Here is a 20785-nt window from a genome sequence, read left to right as displayed (position 1 = left end):
CAGTGATTCTGATATTATCTTTCTTGGGTCTATTTTCCAGGTCAGATGTTTTTCCCCAGAGATATTTTACATCTTCTTCCATTTTTTCATTATTTTGAATTTGTTTGATTGATTCTTGATGTCTGATAGAATCATTAGCTTCCAATTGCCCAATTCTCACTTTTAAGATGGAGTTCTCCTCAATTAGTTTTAGTACTTTCTTTTTCATTTAACCAATTGCACCCTTTTTGGATTTTTGTATCTCCTTTTCCACTTGACCAATTCTATGAGGCAGCTAAGCTGTGCATGGAATAGAGCACCGGTGGAGGAGTCAGGAGGACCTGAGTTCAAATCTCACCTCAGACACTTGACACTCACTAGCTATGTGACCTTGGGCAAGTCACTTAACCCCAATTGCCTCATCCTGGGTCATCTCTAGTCATCCTGATGAATATCTGGTCACTGGATTCAGATGACTCTGGAGGAGAAATGAGGTTGTGACCCGCACAGCCCTCCCTCACTCAAAACAAAGTCAAGTGCAAGTCATGTCATCATTTCTCTGATGACATGGTCTTCTTTGGCAACAAAAGACGAACACACACACACACACACACACACACACACACAAGATGTACTCATTCTCAGAATAATTTCTTAAATTGATAATTGAAAAAGATTCTAAAATTCAGTTATATGTTAGTGACAAATTCATTTTTTTTCCTGATCTAAATTCACTTATCTCCTGAAATTTATCCCCAGAATGCATCTATGGACCCTAGATAATTTCTCTGCTCTAGATGAAAACTTTCTTCAACTAGTATATGGCATACTAAAAAAGAAACCATGAATTTTATGAAAGACTTTGTTAGTTCTTTCAGCTTTAGTACTGCTACTTATTTTCTTGCGAGTGGGCAAAAGTATGAAGGCAATACAGCACCATTCCTACATGATTTTAAAAAAAATGTGAAATCTAGGAAGACCATTCATTAGATGAAGAACTGAGGAGCTTTGGTTCTTGGACTTGGCTTATGCTTGTAGTATGTAAACAGGTATTTGGAACACTTCTATCCCACTACACTACCCAGCTGAGACATTATTTCCTGTGACCATTGATAGGAGATTCTGTAAGATATTCTGTCACTGACAGAAAGGTTTTCTCTACAGCTAGCTTACTCTATATGCATAAAAACAATTCACCTCAAAGGTAGGTCCCTGGAAGAAGAGTCTTCTCTTCCTTTTTCCTATTTCCTCCTCTTTTTCTTGAAATTCCACAGTATGTCTCTTTAGTTGACACATCACTTTCCTCACTCTCTTTTTTCCTATCCAGCAAATGAAGCCCAAGCAATACTAAGAGGGTGGGGGTAGAAAGGGAATGAAATGTGTTCATTATTATTTTTATTATCATTGCAAAGTCTTTTTTAGCATCTTTGTGTCAGGCTGCACTGACTACTACATGAAAGCACATCTAAATAAATATGATGCCAAGTTCCTAGAATCAGCTTCTATATATAGTCCACTATGCTATCAATAGGGTCCTGAAATGACAAGGAGATATCTATTTTTTTCTGTTTTTCTATTTTTCTTCCATTTTTTTCTTTTTCTTTTCTATTTTTGTTCTAGTCTCTATTTACTATTACTTCAACTTAGAGGCATTAAAGAGCCACCTACAATAAAGAGCTTTTTGTAAAGAGGCCAATGTCTAGAAAACAGATTAATGTAGTAATATCAAGATGGTGTAGATTCTATTATCTCAGCCACTCACTACATAATAACTTAGAAGGAGTCCATGCCTTCATTCTAGTCAGTTTGTAAAGGACACAGAATATATGCATGGATTGAGAGGCCATTGTGAGGGCCATGCCCAGAGGTTTATCTGTATTCTTTGTCTACCCTGAGCAGTTTTAGGGAGCCCAGCCTAAGTTCCTTCGACCTGAGTGCATACACGATGGGGTTGAGGGCTGGGGGAATGACATTGTGCAACACATTGAATAGCACAGGTATCAGAGGAAACTTTCTTCCGGCCAGCTGGGTGACAGATAACACAACAATGGATGTATAGAAGAAGAGGATGAGGATGAGGTGGGAGCTGCAGGTGCTTAAGGCTTTGGTTGCAGCTTTTGTGGAGTTCATTCTCAGTACAGACTTGATAATCAGGGCATAGGAAAGGATTATTAAGCACAGGTCACCACCCAGTAGTATCCAGGCAATGACCAGTTGACAAATTTTATTCACTCTCCTGTCATCACAAGCCAGGCTGGTGACCCCCAAGTTGGAGCACAGGCAGTGTTCAATCTCATTTGAGGAACAGTAATCTCTCTGAGCAGCCAGCACAGGCACTGGCATAAAACCCAGTCCATTTCTGAGCACCATGAATAATGTAGCTTTGAAGACAGAAGAGTCTGTGACAATGGTGGGATAGTGGAGGGGATGGCAAATGGCCACATATCTGTCAAGAGCCATGCAGAGGAAGATTCCTGACTCCATGGCTAGAAAGTAGTGTATGGCAAAGATCTGAGAAAAACACTCAGGGAGGCTGATGGCCTTGGCATCAAACCAGAAGATGGCCAATATCTTGGGCACAATGGTGGTGGCCAGGCCCATGTCTACAACAGAAAGGATCCCCAGGAACTGATACATGGGCTGGTGCAGGCTGGGCTCCTGTTGGATTGTAAGTAGGATGAGGAGGTTGGCACCAAGAGATGAGAGGTAGAGTAATGCCAGGGGTGCAGAGAGCCAATGCTGCCAGCTATAGATGCCTGGAAGCCCCTTAAGGATGAACTCAGCAACCTGGAAGTTAGAACTGTTGGAAACTTTCATAAATGGAGATATTTTTACCTAAAAGGAAAAAAAGAAATCCCAAATTTTCCTTTTTTAGTGACCCACTATTAAACAGGTATAAATAAAAAACTGAAGCCCTTCTGGGCAAAGAAACCAACCTTTATTAAGAGAATCAAAGATAGGGCTTACGGTGTGCGCAGTGCAGTCTGAGACCCCAAGATATAGGATTTACATGTATTTATGATTCATGTTTGGAGTAACATGGCTAGATATGACTCAATTATCATACCTATACTTTTTTAATTTGCCTTTTTGCATTACTCATTTTATCACACTCCCAACCATCTTTTACACAATAGGTCAGGGTAGCTGATTACATCATGAACCTAGGGCAGCTTGGTACATTTTAATACAAAGATGATTATTATGATTACCCACTTAAAATATACTTTATAATGATTTAGTCATACTTCTAAGAACTAACTTAATATAAAAATTCACCTGGGACTACATCTTAGCTGTGGTTACACAGGTTTTTTTTCCCCAGGCCTATATCCTTAATATAAATCACAGTTACTTCTTATCTTAATAAAATGATTATAGCTGATAAATGATTAGGAAGGCATTTCAGAGCAAAAACACTCAAGGTATTGATTATTGATCTTTTCCCTTTCATAAGGTATATCAAAAGCCAGAATGTTTTGTATTGTACACAGAAAATTGCCAAGAAAGTTTCCATATCCTATAGAAATTTACAAAGGAGATACTCTCAGTTTCCTGTGACCAGTGATTACAGCACATTAGACAACTGTTATAGTTAAACCCACGGCAAGAGGGAACACCACACAGAGATGTGAAGGATGTTGTTTTTTACTGATCTCATGGAACATAATCATAACCATCAAACCTTGTTGAATCCTCTGTGCTCTGGACCTCAGAAAAATCAGAGTATAACCTTGACCATGACACTTTGATAAAAGCACAAAGAACAAAAGGAAATGTGGCACAACGCTGAATGAGCAAACTGATACAAAAAGTCTATAGCCATATTTTTCTCTCTTGGATCATTTTTTTTTTTTCAAAAACAACCATGGCTGCAGCAACAACAAAATGAGACATTCTTCAAACTTCAACCATAAACCCTGTTCTCTTCCTGCTTAACTGCTCATTGTAGAGAGCCCAGGATGTCTACAATTGGCTGTCAAAAGAATGCCTTCTCTATAAGTTGGAGAAAGGTTGGTCCACTGCTTAAGGCTTCTGGAAAGAATGGTTACCTTCTTTCTCCACAGTTCAATTGTTTTGCCTTTCATATCATAGTAATAAGATCTGACCTCTAAGACTAACGTATTCTCATTTCTCTGCCTTAGGTGAAGTGGGTATTAAGAGAAGAGTATCTACCTGAGTCTCTTTTATTACTCAGCAACTCTAGCTACCAAATTCATGAGTGTAGATATAGTCTATTAACTCACAGGTGCCTAGAGCAGTGAATTGTACTACTTGGTACCCAATCTGTAATTATTTTATTTTTAATATTGCAGAATGACTAATCAATGATGAAACATTGCATCCTATGGCAGCTAAACTACACCAGTATTGATTTTAATTACTGTCTAAACTTTGGAAAGTATTAATAAAAATTAACCTTTAAAATGCTTTTATGTACAGTTTTTTAAAGGAGATATCAATTTTTAAACATTTACGTGTATATTCCTGGAGGTAAGTATCATTCCCATAATGAAGAAATTTAGTCAGAGAAAGGTTAAGTGATTTATTCACAGTCACAAAGCTAATTAGTTTCTGAGGCAGGATTCAAGTTCTATCCTTCCTGGAGCCAGCACCACTGTTTTATCAATCATGTCAACTATGTAGCTGATCTAGATGATTCCCTTGTAATTTCTTGCAAATCCTGAGGCTCTGTAGACACTTGTAGATTTCCCTGGAATAAATCTACTACTACCTCAGGGAAATCTTTGGTGATGCTTGAGGACTGACCCTAATGAGAAGCTGAGCTCCAGTCTAGAAAAGAGTTGTGCTGCCTGATCAACTGAAACCTGAATATCACCTCTTATCAAAGTCCTGCTAATCATCCCCAAGATTGGTTGGCCTGAGTGAAACCCTGTACGATCTTTCACCAAAATGTCAGTTTAAACCTCAAAATGGGCAAAATCATTCCATGAAGCTCTCCAGTAACTGAATACCTGGTCCTTTACAGTCTATCTTTGAACATGATCTAAGGTCAGTACTACCTAAAGTGAGAATGTGGTCTCTGCTTTATTCAGAAAAATGGAAGCTATGCCCTGGATCTGATAGGTTTTTTTTTTCCCTTTAGTTTGTTTTCTACTTAGGAATACAAAGGCTCACCAGTTTTTCAGGAATAGGATATTCCATTAAGTGACCCTGTCAGTTCTCATTCAAAACTTTTTTGAAAACTTCCATTAATACCACAAATGATTAGTTCATAACTGATAAAATTCTTTGATATTTTCTATTAATTAAGGCTCAGTGTTTCTTTTGTTTGTTCTTCATTGCTCTTCCTTTACCACTAAGACAACAATTCATGTGAAAAGTATGTAAAACAGGCTAGAAATTTAATATGTGTCAACTAGGCTAAAAAAAAATGTGACCTTAGGCTACATTGAGATAAGCACAGTCTCTATATTAGGGGTTCTGTGGCAATATGGTAAAACCTATGGATACTTACTCGGAATAATGTGTATGTGTTTTTTAATAAACTAAGGTAATACTAATTTTTAATTAGAAGTTAGTAGAAATAAAATTGTATTTTTTTCCCAGACAAGTTTACAAATCTCCTGAAATCTATCCATGGAGTCTTTCAGAGGTCATGGATCCCAGGTCAAGAATCCCTGCTTTAGAGGAATACATGATAATGCTGCTGCCATTAAATATTATATCCAATTCTGGGAAATTAATTTTGAAAGAGATAAGAACCATATACAGGGTAAGCCATCTATGTTTAGTGAGAGGACTAACCTATATTATGCTTGCAAAGGTTCTTTAGTCTGAAGTTATAAATATTGAGGGTGGAGGAAAGAACATGACAATGATTTTAAGTTAATTGAATGGTTTTTATATGTAAGAAGTAATAGACTAATTCACAGAGAGCATAACTGGAAAAACAACTGGAAATCCAAGGAGAGAGTTTGACTTAACACAAGAAAACTTTCCCTAACAATGTGAGCTGTTAGAAAGGACTTCCATGGGCAAGGATTGGGGGAGAGTTCCTCATTACTAAAGGTCTTAAAACAGAGTCAGAATGTCCACTTGTCAAGAATTTTGGTGAGAAGGTTTATACTATGGATAGGGGTTGAACTAAAAGAACATAAAATATCCTTTCCAACTCTATTATTCTTGTATTTCTAAAGGACAGAACATGATGTTTTGCAATTGCTTCGGGGGTGAGGTATTAACTGTCATCCAGAAACAGATAAGACCTCTAAATTTCATTACTACAGGTGATGAATTGGACACCACACCAGGTATAGCCCTGAAAATATATCTCTCACCTATATATTGAGTCATTTTGTAAGATTCTCTTATCCCTCACAAAATGATCTCATGAAATTAGCTCACTATTCTCTATCCATGGCATTCCATCTCTTGCCTCTGCATTTGCATGGGGTATCTCTCATTTCTGAAATTCCTGTTTCAAGAAGGCAGTTACTTAAACATTTACTCAATTTACCTGTTGAAAATTGAAGCTTCTCATTGTTGGAACCAGGATCACACAAATTCTTATGTGGCTGCATTTAACATGACATGATGAGATTGTGCCTCTTACTATAGTCCTATTTCCTTTTTATTAATAAATGATGTTTTCACAGAATTTCTTTTTTTTCAAGGTACTATTTCTAGCTCCTATGGGCTCATATATTATCTGAGAGTTTCTTCCCTAGGACATTTTCTAATCACTTTAGATGAACCAATTTAGGGTGGAAGCCCTCAAGGGAACCTGGATATTTACCACCCTTTCCTACTCTAAGACTTGTTGCACTGCTCAATACAAATGATCAGGTAGAGAGTGGTTAAGTGACTTACTTATGGTCATATAGTTAGCAAGTGTCTGAGGCAAGATTCAAGTTCCATCTTCCTACCTCGAAGTCCAGTGTTCTATCCATCACATCATCTAGTAGATGATCTTGTACTCACCTTGGGTTTTGACAGAGTTATGAGAGCTTCAGCAATCAGCAGTGTAGGAATCACTGTAAAGTCCTGGAACAGATTCTTCTAGATATGGACCTTTAGTATGTGAGAAGCTCTGTTTTTCAATGGCTACAGGGACATGGGGAAAATATGTGATTTATGACCAACAGAAAGAACTTCAAATAGGTGAGGAAAGGATGGGGGTAACTGCTCAAAAGCCTGATAAGTTGGTGGAGGAAGGGAAAAGGAAGATTCATTTACCAATCAAGAAAAAAGAGCGCTAAAGCCCACATTAGATGGAGTCAGAAAGTGTCCCTATTGATGTAAACCAAAAAATTCCTTATATATTATAACTTTATCCTTCAAGGGAATGTCTCAGCATAGAGAATCTCTGGTGAATTCTTTTAGGAAGAAGAGTCCCTAGTGTGATGAAGGTTCTCCATATTTTTTGTAAATAGCCTCTGCTCTCTATTTTTAAAGTTGGGTCTATGATAAATCTCTTCCACCTCCTTTCTGATAATAATCATAGCTAGTATTTACTTATCACTTTGAGATTTGTAAAACACTATTCATATATTATCTCATTTAATCCTCACAACAATCCTGGGACATAGGTGTTATTATTATCCTGATTTTAGAAATAAGTAAACTGAGGCTGACAGACATTGTCACTTGTTCAGGGACACACAACTAGTAAGGAACTAACTAAAAGGTTTAGAGATCAGCAATGAGGTGCTATATGTGAAGAATACAGACAAACAATGTGATTGGATTTAAGAGAGGAAGAAGGGAAGTAATGCTCAGTGAGACTTGAAAGATAGATTGAGGCCAGGTTGTAAAGGGCTTTAAAATTTAAACCAAGTGATAGATATAAATAAACCAGTTACTCACTGGTTGCCCATCTCTATTCTATATGATCCATACTTGTTACACTTCTTTTTCTTTTTTGTCTCCCTAGATCTTGTCTTTGGGGCATCCACACTGGATGCTCTTGGTAACTCTCTAGTCACTTTTAGATAACAAATTTCTTTGAGTTTTTTTCAGAGCTTAACTACATTTATTAACCTACATTCATACTTTTAACAAACTCCATGTGATAACATCTGCTACTCTCAAAGGGCAATGAATTGAGACTTTGGAAATTTTCTGAAGAGGAAGATGGAGTACAAAAAAAATGGTGTTTAAGGAAGAATACCTAGCAATTATGTTTAAAATAAATTGTAAGAGAGAATACTTAGATGCAAGATGAACAACATGGAAGCTGAAGTGAGCAGGGAATTGATTAGGGGAATTCTAATCAATTGGATGAACATAACTCTTTCTTTAGACATGCCATTAATACTTTGCTAAGGGGAAAAAATAATTCCTGATTGTTTTGAAAGACTGTGTTTAATATTAGTTTCAAGATAGTGGGGTATTTTTCAAGATGATTTGATTGGCTAGGACCTAAGTAAGCAATATGATCAATAGGTTCTTACTATGCCCTAGTGAACTAAGCACTGAAGATTTAAAGAAAGACAAAAACATGGCCCTTGCTCACAAAGAACTCATATTTAAACATGTGGAAACAACTACAAATGACTGCACATAAAAGATATAGATGGCACAGATTGAAGGTAGTCTTAGAGGGTATGTATAAGTAGTTGATGGTGAATAGGAGGGGGTTCCTGGAGAATGTGAGATTTGAGGTGAATCTTAAAGGAAGTCAGGGAAGCTAAAAGTGGGAGCAAGAAAGGAGGTTATTAAAGGCAAGAGGGTCAATCAGTGAAAGGTGGAGTTAGGAGATGGAGTGTCATGTGTGAAATACAGTAATAAGGGCCAGTGGATCATATATGATCTAATTCTTGAAGTGGGGGAAGTGTAGGAAGATTGGAAAGGGGGTTGTAAACTGTCTTCAGTGCCAAGTATGATTTTATATGTGATCCTAGAAGTAATATGGAGTTATTGGAATTAATTGAGTAGGAAGGTGACATAGAGAGACCTGTATTTTAGGAAAATCATTTTGGCGGTTGCTGTAGATTACAGTTAGCAGTGACTGTGTGAATGGAGAAAAGAAGGCCTATACAAGTGATGTTGTGAATGACAAGATTTGGCAATGACTATTTGGGTAAGTTGAATAAAAAGTCTAAAAGTAGAATAAAAATTGCAAGTCTTGATGACTGGAATGATGGTGGTACCCTTGATCAGGGATAGGGAACCCTTTCATGTTGGAAAACTACATCAATTTAGCTGTAATCAAATAAGACCAAATTTGAGAAAGTTCAATTAGATATACTTCTTTTGTAAAAAACCTAACTACTATGCACTTGATTTCAAAATACTGAAAATTATTTGTCAATTTTAAAGTTATCTAGTCTTTTAATGTCTTTGTTCTGTCAACCCCCATAAACTCTTGCCAACCAGCCTACCAACTGGCAGTAGTGACATCAGTCAGGTGGGAGAAGTTAGAACTAAACCATAAATGTAGCCACAGTCAATTTGGCCCTTATGGTTTACTAACGTTCTAATTGTTCCACTCACTCTGGTAGGATTATTTCATTGAAATATTTTGTTCTTCGGTGTTTTAAATACAGTCCTTTAAAAAAATATGTAAATAAATAAAAATATAGGAGGTGAACAATAATATATTAATAAAAATAAAAGGATTTGTTTGGTGAAATATGGATTCAGTTCAAAAGTCACACTTAATGACTTAGAAGGCTAACAGGTTACCCTCCCTTAACCATGATATGAAATTTGGGAAGAGAGGATGGTTTAAAAAGTCAGAAATCATATGTTTTGTTTTCTTCACATTGATTCTGAAATGCCTATAGGATATTCAATTTGAGACGTTCAAAAAGCAGTGATGAGTGTGGGTATGGGATTTCAAGAATGAGATTAAGACTAGATATATAGAACTGGGAAACATCTACATGGAGATTATAACTGAATCCATAGCCCATAATGAGTTTACCAAAAGAGACAGCAAAGAAGAAAAAATGAAGAAGACTTTAAGAGACACTCACAATGTAACAAATGTAAACCAAAATCCAAGAAACAAAAATAAAAAGGAGCAGTAAGCATTATGTAGGAAGAAAATGAGGAGAGAAGACTGCTCTAAAAACCTTGCAAAGAAAACGTATGTAAGAGGAAGTGATTAGCAGTTAAATAATACTAAAAGGTCAAGAGGATTGAGAACTGTCCATTAGATTTGGCAATCATGAGATAACCGATAAGTTTGGAGATAATAGTTTCAGTTGATTAATGGCATCAGTTGAGAGAGTTATTCATGAGCAATGTTCCTGAAACCACCAAATGTCAAGTATAGAGGTGATGAGATTCTCATTCCCTATATGACATGATTCCAGACCAGCTTAGGGCTGACCTTGCACAAAATTTCCAAGTTCTAGAGTTTGGAGAGCTGACATTCTAGGAAGAATTAATGGATTTCCTAACTGAAATGACTATTGGAGAAAGAAGTTTGCCCACCTTCCCTTAATCCAATAGCATTCTCTAATAAAAGGGATAAGTGGGGAGAATTAGGATATTACTCCCATTCTCTATCCCAGTACTGCTGTCCATGACTCAATCAATTGTGCTCCAATAGGGAGTTTCTCATCTAGTAGAATATAAGTATAAATATATAATTATATTTATATAGGTTACAAATGCATGCATGTATTTGATACTCATTTGATACTTATTTGATGCTCCTAACTCTATGAAGTTGGTTCTGTTACTATCCCAATTTCACAAATCAGTAAACTGAGGCTGAGAGAGGTTAAATAAATTGTCCAGGGTCACATAGCTTGTAAATTTCTGAGGAAGTAATCCTCTGATAAATCCTTTGGGAATATATTAGTTTCTGATTTTTATCTTCTTTTAAAACAATAATACATGATGTAATCATCAGGTACAGATAGCATCAGGCAGGATTTTCCATGGTAGAGAGAAGATTGCTGCCCCAGGAATATTCTTGTCTCAGTTCTGTTTATAGGACTTCTAATCTGTCACATCTCTAACAGTGGTCTGTCCAGTTGTCTCTTTTCCCTTGTCCAGTGGCCATTCTGTGCTCTAGATCCTTCATCCCTTAGCAAGGCAGCTTTGTCCAGGGTGCAGAATGTTAGGTTGTGATACAGCAGTATAGTCACTGATATTACACATTGTATGTGCACAGTAAAAATGGATGAAAATATGTAAAAAGAGAAAGTTCCAGAGTTGAACCTTGAAGTAATCTCAACTTATCAACAGCACATTCATCTGCACAAGCTTCTGGTGTGTGATGTGGCAAAAGGTGGGATGAATTCCACTGTTGGGGTTGGGGATACCAGAAGCAGAAGCTGAAATTTGTAAAGCACTTTTCCAGAAAAATGGCAAAGCAGCTATGGTGTTTTAGAAATCAAAGATGCTTCCCCATGGCCCCTCCTCCCACTATTTGGGTTGAGAACTCTCAGGGGGACAACGCTTTCTAGAGATGTAGCTTAGCCTGAGGCAGAAAAAGGCTAAGGGACTTGCATAAGGTTACACAGCTAGTATATGTCAGAGGTTAAGACTTGGACCCAATGCCTCCATCTACCACACTTGTTATTTCTGTCAAGTAAATGAATTGGCCTGGGATATTAATTATATTTCAAATTCTAAGTCACAAAAGTAACTTCTCATACATGCCCTCTTAAGGGTAGAGTGTCCTCAGACCAGGAGGCAGGTAGCTTTGGAGTAGAAGCACTTTCCACATTTGCCTTCTAGAAAGCAGAGTCGTTCTCTGGGATCTGGTCTCTACCCTCAAATTAGGGATTCAGGAGAGTCAAGAACGACAGGAAAGTGGTATATGGCTAGAGGTGGAGCATGAGGGTTCTTGGCTACAAAGGCCAAAATGCCATACATCACCTAGTTCCTGCTTTATAAGCTCTTTTTTTTTTTTAATTTAATACATGATTTAATCATGTACAGATAACATCAGGCAGGATTTTCCATTGTAGAGAGAAGATTGTTGCCCCAAGGATGGGAGGAGTAAGAGGGCCACAGGTGGATAGAGCAGAGAAACTTCAAGCCTTAGGAGGCCTCTGGAGATCTAAAGAGAAAGTATCTCTCCTCCAAGAGGGAATGTCTGCATGATAGCTGGCTTACATATACATTTGCATATCTTTACATTTGGAGGCAATTAGACTACATTCATTATCTCTCCTGATTGACATTGGCAGCAGGATCCATGTCCAAATCTCCTAATTGTGTAAAAGAAAACCTATTGGACATGACTGTGCAATCTCCAGATATTTCTGGCTGGTAGGGAAGGTCCTGTCAGCTTCCTGTCCTCAGCTGTACTACTGTAGCAAGTAGAGGGGCATGGGGCCAACTTCTCTTTTCCTTTCAGGGATGTCACCTCCACAAGAGTCAAGCCCTTGAGCCTGTCATCCTCAGTGGATTCTTTAGGGTCATCTGGTTAACTTCAATACTTGGATCCTCAATATTCCACTGGTTCTTTACATTTAAAAATGTGATCTTGTATACTTGTTTCTGTTTCCCACACTACATGATTCTCATGGCATGGCTCATGGCCTAGAAATACTCACTGATTGGCACATATCATAGGCTGTTCGAGAGAATGAGAGCTAGTCTCAGAACCACAGAGAGCTGGATCCTGTCCCTGACCATCCTTGGGTATTACTCTTGAGAGGTTGCTTAACTTTTCAGAGCTGTAAGTGACCTGCAAAATTCTTCAGTGCAGCTAAAACCAGGTTGAAGTGCAATTGAGAAACATTGAACAAAATAAAGAAAATGAAATATAACATGGATAATGTAGATTTGTGCTTTTCCAAGTCAATATGTGGCATGCTGAGTGATTTGAGTCTGACATCACCTCTCTAAGACTCAAGTTACAGATAAGGTAATTCGCCTGCATTGGCAGAGGTTACTTCCTTAACCTGGGAGTTTCTCACTCCTGTAAAATCACAGGTCTAGATTTTATCCCTGTAGGTAAACTCTCTTTGGGCAAACTTTGTACCTTTAAAAATTAGAAATCCTCCTTATTTTTCCTTATTGGCATTTAATAAGGGGAAAGTGAGTAAAGTGGAGGAGGAAAGAGATGAGTAGCGCCATTTGAAAGCATAGAAATAACTTGGTACTTATGGGTCATGTAGTTTTAAAAATAGAATGATACAGATTCCTCCTCAAATTACTAGATTTTCCTAACTTTTTAATACCTCATTAAAGAAAGAAAAGTTCTCTATTCTGGTGCATATACACTCTATCGAAGAAAGTCTCCCCATCCTGTCCTGACCTACCCCTCAGAGAAAGGTCATTATTTTGGGACCAGTGGCTTGATCCACTACACTCCAATTTTTCTAACTTTGAACCAGCATTCATGTAATTCAGCCAATATTTATCAAGTGCTATTTCAATTCTGCAGATTTTGAGTTATTGTGTCAGTCAGTCACTGGATAAGGAAAAACATAATAAGAGGTTTGTTAGGATTTTTCTCTAATTTTAGGGGCAACTAGATGGTGTAATGGATAGAGCACTGGACCTAATGAATTCAAATCCAGACTCAGATACTTATTAGATGTGTAACCATGAGCAAACTACTTAACGTCCTTTTATTTCAGTTTCTACATCTTTAAAATAGAACCTCCCTCCCAGGGTTCTTGTAAGGTTCAAATGAAATAATATTGCCCTGTCCCTGGCACAAGTGCTGATATCGTTCAGTTCATATTATTCATTTCAATCATGCTCAACTCTTGGTGAGCCCATCTGGGGTTTTCTTGGCAAAGAGATTGGACTGGTTTGCCATTTCCTTCTGCTGATCATTTTACAGATGAAGAAACTGAGTCAAACAAGGTTAATTGACTTACCCAGGGGTCACACAGATGGTAAGTGGCTGAGGCAGGATTTTAACTCAGGAAGACGTTTTTCTCACTCGAGATCCTACACTCCATCCATTCGACCACATACTTCCCAAGCATTATATAAATGTTAGTTGTTATTTATATCTTTATATGCTACTTATTTTAGATAAAACTCTTTCCTTGGGTACTGAGGGAATAGCTTGTGTCACCAGAGAAAAGGCTGATTTTGACATCAGCAACTGAGCCTTTGCTGCTCTGAAATTTCCCCAAAGGGACTCTATAAATATCTACAGAAAGGAGAGGTTTTGGATCTGGACTTTCAGATAGGGGAAACCTGTATATCCTAGGTTACTTGAGATATCACAGCAACCTGACAGAATCTAATCTAAGATCACCTTTTTGCACAGCCATCTAGTCTATGAGGTATTTGATAGAAGAACAGTGATTGTTGGGGACACTAAATAGTAATTCTGGTTAACAGGAAGAAGAGCAGAGAGGGCTGAGGCTTGTTTCAAGTCATTTCTTCTACTTTCAGAGAGGTCTGTTTGGTTTTAGGATTCCTAATTGGACACTTGTGTAGGGGGACAGAGGTATGAAAGGAGACAGACTTGCTGGAGTTTCTCATTTCTTTGTGTGCATAACCCACCAAGCAAAAGAGTCATCTATATGCTTGGAATGTAGGGCAAGCAAATGTCATTAGTTCAGGTACTATGTAAAGTTGAAGTCATTGTCAGGATTCTTTGGAAGAGTCATGGCTCCTGGCTTGAATTCTCTTGACTTTCCCCTGACATCTCCAAGCGCCAAAGGTAGGAAGCCTCATCCTCAGAATCACTGTTCACCAGAAGGGAATCTCAGGGATAGGTCATCACTTTCTCTTTCTGAGCTGATGTTGCACCTGCTGAACAGAGGATATAGTTGCATCAAGGATGGAGCATAAACAGACCAATGGAAGACAGCACACAGTAGGTGCATGAGAAATGTTTGTTGAAGTAAATTCAAATGATATTTAAAAAAAAATGTCAGAGGTAGGAGTGAGGGCTGAAAATTGAGGAATAAAACAAACCAAATATTATAAATAGTGCATCATATAACGAACTTTCTAGATATGTGCACACTAGCTACAAGACTCAGACAGTCATCAGTGATGGAAATCCCCACACCCCCAATTTTTAAACTACCTCAGATTTTTTTATTGTATTTCAGGTATTTTAACCTGAGGTAGCATAAGAAATAAAAAAAAAGATCTCCCACATATTGGATGTGTCCGCTATAGTGGAATGGGGAAAAAAGACTCAGGATTTCCATATAGGAGAGGGCAGGATTCTACTAAAAGGGTGAAGTGTGTTCCAGTGAAAATGTATTGGGACATCAAAGTGCTGAATTCTCATATCTCTACTAGATACTATGAAGATTTTTTTAAAAAACTACTTTCTTTTTAATAATAGTAATAATCATTATAGCTAGCATTTATACAGTACTTACTATGTATAGGCAGTGTGCTTAGCACTTTTACAAGTATTTGATCTTCCCAGTAACCCTGGGAAGTAGGTGCTATTCCTGTCCCCATTTTATAGTTGGGAAAACTGAGATAGAGCCTAAATGACTTTCCCAAGGTCACATAGCTAGTAAGTATCTGAGGCAGAAATTGAACTCAGCTCTTACTGACTACAGGACCAGCATTCTATCTTCTATGCTACCTTGTTTTCATTGGTATGTGGAACTCTAGGGCACTTAAGAGTTAAGTAATTTGCTCAAAATGACTGATTCTTTATTTGTCTGTGGTGGATTTGAACCAATGACTCTGAGACTGAGTTTAACTGTGATCCATAGTATTCTGTCTCAGAAGAAGCATACTATTTTATGAGAGTAGCATTCTGGAGGATATTAAATAGGGGAAGCCAAAATGTAGCAAGAACTGCACCAGTCAAAGGAGGTCTACTGGATGAAGTGAGACTTCATCTGGGCTTTGAAATATCAATATTATTTTGATAGGTAGAGGCAATGAAGGAGAGGGGTGCAAGTGAGGGAAATAGTATGAATAAAAACATTAATACAAAAATGAGAATGGGTGATGGGAGATGAGAGTGAAAAGGAAGCAGAGGTTGTAGGCTACAACATGGTTTGGCCATCCGGTTAAAAAGCAGGGTAAGGCATACTATAGCCATTGGGAATGATCAACATAAACTCTCCCACACAAACATACTTTTCTTGGTTCCATCTCCTCTCCTCACATATTGATGGTGGGTTCACAATTCAGATAAATATCTGCTGTGCTCCAGTTGATGGGTAAAATCCTCGGTCCTAATTCAATAATTAAATACAAGAGATAAATAATAATTTCTCATACTGGGTAGGATAACTTCCAAATTGCTATGCTGGTGAGCAATATCGCCAGATTCTTTCAATGGTAATAATTATAAGAGTCCACAGAACTTGAAGCTGAATCAGGGAGTAAATTTAACTAGAAGACTAGCTTTATTTGTGGAAAACAGAAATATATATATATATTGGCTAAATATATATATATATATATATACACATATATGTGTGTGTCTGTGTGTGTGTGTTGTGTGTACATACACATACAGAGAAATAGATACATATGTACATCCAAGCACACATTCATATTCAAGTAATTTTGGATGGGGTATCAAAACCTGGGGAGGAGTAGGAAAGACCTCATGTCAGAGACTGTACATGGTGTTAAATGCAGCAAGAAACTGAAAGAGGAAGAAATGAGAATGGGGAACATCTGAGGGTTGTAGAAAAAGTTATACCCAGTCAGAGAGGCAGAAAGAGGAACATTATGGTTGTGAAAAAATAAACAGACTATTGTGACTAGAAAAGAGATTATGGAAAAGGGTAATAATATGAAATAAATCTGGAAAGAGTGGGAGGAGCCAGATTATGAAAGGTTGCCAACATCAAATGGAAGAATTTGTATTTTTCCCTAGAGGCATTGGAGACAAAAAGTTTTGCTTAAGGGGAGTATAGGGTCAGGTCTCTGCTTTAGAAATAAAATTACAGATTTGATGCCCATCTTTATCAATTTCCTACATTAATGAACTCACAGGTTTGTACCTTTTCTCACCCCTGAAAAAATCAAAACTCATATTTAAATATTCAACTTCCTTTCTATTTAAGACATGATTGGAGGTGTGCTTAGATAGTATGTCATCCATATGAAAAAATAATGACAGTCAAAAAAGATGAAGACCTCTTAGACAACATTAAGAGTATCCTAGTGTCCAGGTTAAGGGTGGGGAATAATCCTGCTATAGTCTGCATTTACATCTGGAGTGTTTAAGTCTCATTTCAGTTTTAGGAAGGACATTGATTTGGACTGAGTAGGGGGGCGGGGGTGGGAGGAGGTTGTTTCTTCAAGAGGGTGACCAGCCTGGTGATTGACCTCAAGTTTTTGCAATACGAAAATAAGTTAAAAGAGCTAAAAATAATATTTAGCCTGGAAATGAGAATGTTTGAGTAGTAAAAAATTTAGATCACAGCTGTCTTCAAATATTTGAAGGACTATTTTGTAAAAAATTTATTCCACTTGGTCTTAAAAAGCAGAGCTAGGAATAATTGCTAGAGTTGCAGAGACATTTAGATTTGTTTGAGGAAAAGTATATTGAAAGTTATAGCTCTCACAAAGGAGATTAGTTGCTTTTTGAGGTAGTGGGTTCTCCACTATTGCTGTTCTTTATTTGGAGAGGAGTTCTTGGTCTTACAGGAAGTGAACAAAATTTTCCCTGAGGTCACTTCTATTTCTGAATTCTGTGTTTCTTAGTAGTCCTGACAAACTAGTGTGTATAGAATGAAGGACATTAGGATTAGGTTAGACTAAGAGGTCAGGTGCAGATGGTGGGGCCTTTTGAATGCTAGGCTTTAGTTATTAGCACTAAAGTTTGTTACAAAGTCATTAGCTTTGTTAACACAAGGCAGTTAAGGGGAGAGGATTCTGGCAAGATGGCAGAATAGGTCAGAAAATTTCAATCTCTTAAGATTTTCCTCCACAGAAAAGTCAAAATAGCGCCTCTAGGAGAACATAGAACAGTGAAAATAAATGAGTACAGACAGAATAGTGGTCCTCTTGAGATGATCAGAGAAGACCTGAAGAAAAATCCCAGGTCTAGATTTTCTCCTGTGATGAGTAAGCACCTACAGGCTCTGTTTTAGCAACCAGCTACAAGCTATTTAAGCAGCAAGTGGCAAGCTCTGGGGTTAGCTGGGTTGGGATGCTGCCTCACCTGCCACAGGAACTTTTACCCCCAGAGCATCGAGGGAAGTTGGGCATCTTACCTGGTAGTTCCAGGGAACGTCTGCTGAAAAGGAATGCTAGACCCAGTTGTGCTGTGGAGAGCAACAGGGGCAATTAGTAACCAGCATACAATAGGAATGGGGCAGGATGCTGCCGACTGCAGTTACTTACAGGAAGCTGGATATCTTAGTTTTGATTTCAGAGTGAGAGGGGAAAACTGAAGGAGGATCAGAGGCCAGAGGCACCATCCATCATACCCCAGGATTTGAAGTGATTATAAAAACAAAATTATTACAAGGAAAAATGCACAGGCAAAGGAGAAAGAATCCACCCAGAGAAGGATGTTTTGGGAAATACAGAAGACCAGGGCTTGTTTTCAGAGGAGGATACTGAAGCAAAGAAATTCTCTTCTTTCACAAAGAGTAATGTCAAATGGTCACCTTCCCCAAAAGAATTCATTGAGGAACTTTAAAAAGACTTTAAAAATAAAATTTTTAATTTGAAGGAAAAATTTTTAAAAAATTACAAGAAAAATAAAATTATGACAAGAAAGTCAACCAATTAGCTAAGGAGATCCAGAATCTTAAGGAAGAAAATAACTTCTTGAAAATCAGAATTGGGCAAGGGGAAGCAAATGAAGTTATAAGAGATGAAGAAATAAAAAGACAAAATATAAAGAATGGAAAAAGAGAAGAGAATGTGAAACATCTCATAAGAAAAAAAAAAAAACAAATCTAGAGACCAGATCAAGAAGAGAAAACATAAGAATAATGGACTACCTGAAAATTCTGATCAAAATAAAAATCTTGATGCAATAATGCAAGAAATGATTAGAGAAAATTGTCCAGAAGCATTAGAATAAGAGGGGAAAGTAGAAATAGAAAAAATTCACTGATCACCACCTGAAAAAGATCCTACAAGGAAAACTCACAGGAATATTATAGTTAAATTCCAAAACCCCCAAATCAAGGACAAAATATTAGGAACAACAAGAAAAAAACAATTGACATGTGATGGTACCACAGTTAGAATCACACAAGACCTAGTACTGGTGACACTAAAAGACTGCAGGTCTTGGAACTCTATATATAGAAAAGAAAAAGAATTGGACTTTTAGCTGCAAATATCATATCCAGCAAAGCTAAGCATAATTTTAAATGGAAAAAAATGGACATTTGAACAACTGAGAGAGTTTCAGGACTTTAAAAAAAAAAAAACCCTGAGAAAGATTTAACATACAAGAGCCAAGAAAAATATGAAGTACATACCAATGACCAAATACATGGAACTCTGGAAGAATAGAATGTTTACCTTTTCTATGTGGTAAATCTAAAACCTAGTCTAAGATTGCTACTAGTAATTAGGTAGCTTGTAAGAAAGATTAGGGTCGATCTGAGTATGATATGACTTTAAAAGGTAAAACTATTCCAGAATAGCTGAAAGAGTAATTGTCCAATACAAATGAGGTGCAAAAGAAAGAACTGATACAGAGGAATTAGATGGGGGAAGGGTATTGTTAGTTCCGGAAACCTATTTTCATCAGGATGGGTTTAAGAGGGCAAAATACATATACATCTAGAAGAGCATAAAAGTCTTCTAAATTTAAAAAAGAAATAAAACCCTAAGGGATAGGGAGGGAGGAGAGGATAAAGAAGGGATCTTTAGAGGGGAGGGTGAGGGAATAAGTTAAAAGGGGGGTATAGAAAGGTGTTTAGATTTAGGGGAATGGGAAGATAAGGAGGCAGCTTTAGAAAGGAGGCAGATAGTATAGGTCAAAGGTGAGTAAAAAAAGGTGTTTAGATTTAAGGGAATGGGAGCGTAAAGCAGGGATTGCTCGAGGTGGGGTACATTAAATAATAGGAGGGCAAGGTAACAAGTAGAAGTAGAGGAGTTAAGAGAAAGGAAAAAAAGAGATATGCACAAACATAACACAATTAGGAACAGAATGTCTTAGGGAAAGTATATATTTATATATATATGTGTGTGTGTGTGTGTGCGTGTATGTATGCATGAACATATCAATACCTATTTATAAATATATCCATGCTCCACTGTAGTCTTAGGGTGGTAGGTTCGGGGGAGCAAGGGGGGTAAAGAATAAAGTAGAATGTGTATAGCAGAGAACAAAAGAAAACCTACAAGGAAGCAAACATGGACAGTTCCCACTTAATGCACACTATTTAACATATAGGAATTCTTAAAAATTATTACTATAAATTTTGAATCTTCTCTATTTTCTGCTGTGCACATAAGATTTTTTCTTTTCTTATTTTGTATTTCAGTTTCATATTTAAGTTTATAATGTATATTTTTCTTTTTTGTTATGTATTTAACTTTTAGTATTTGTCTAGAAAAATAAAAATAGGTAACTAAGTAAGAAATAGATTTTTATGAATTTTTGAAAGGCACAGAAAAACAGAAAGTATTGACATGAAAATTATGATATAGCTTTCCCCTAATGAAGAAGAAAATATTCACACTCATGGGTGTAGCAAATATTACATGTATATACATATACATGTACATATATACATGTATATGTTCAAAGAAAGATCTACAGGCAAAAATTCTCTAGACTTAGGCTTTATAAGATTCTATTACTACATACATATTTTATTACATATGGACCCAATGGTGTGTATATATATATGTTATACATAATATTATACATAAATAGGTAAAATGAAGCAATGTTGTCTCTGGACTTAGGTTAAAAAGATATTTATATTATTATTCCATATCTTTAAAGTAACTGTGAAATGTTAAAAAAGGCTCTGAGTTTGATTGA

General features: G+C 37.0%; 1 protein-coding gene across 1 annotated transcript; it reads right to left on the bottom strand.

Annotated features, from left to right (window-relative positions):
• Nucleotides 1–1848: 1848 nt before the first annotated feature.
• On the bottom strand, nucleotides 1849–5145 carry LOC140503171 (olfactory receptor 56B1-like). The gene is made up of 2 exons (XM_072606979.1): nucleotides 5119–5145; nucleotides 1849–2814 (listed from the first exon to the last, which is right to left on the bottom strand). Exons 1-2 carry the CDS (start codon nucleotides 5143–5145, stop codon nucleotides 1849–1851), a joined length of 993 nt encoding a protein of 330 aa, XP_072463080.1.
• Nucleotides 5146–20785: the final 15640 nt, after the last annotated feature.

Source organism: Notamacropus eugenii, chromosome 5 (genome assembly GCF_028372415.1).
Source record: "Notamacropus eugenii isolate mMacEug1 chromosome 5, mMacEug1.pri_v2, whole genome shotgun sequence".
NCBI classification, from domain to species: domain Eukaryota; kingdom Metazoa; phylum Chordata; class Mammalia; order Diprotodontia; family Macropodidae; genus Notamacropus; species Notamacropus eugenii.
Note: the sequence above shows the minus strand (reverse complement) of the source record. Positions and strands in the feature narration are given on the sequence as shown.

Bases quoted from the DNA above. Each gene is read 5' to 3' on its own strand.
- LOC140503171 (XM_072606979.1), bottom strand. From the start codon at position 5,145: ATGGAATATCCTATTCCTGAAAAACTG. The intron at 2,815-5,118 runs GTGAGCCTTTGT...TTTTCCTTTTAG, and splicing joins ATCCTATTCCTGAAAAACTG to GTAAAAATATCTCCATTTAT.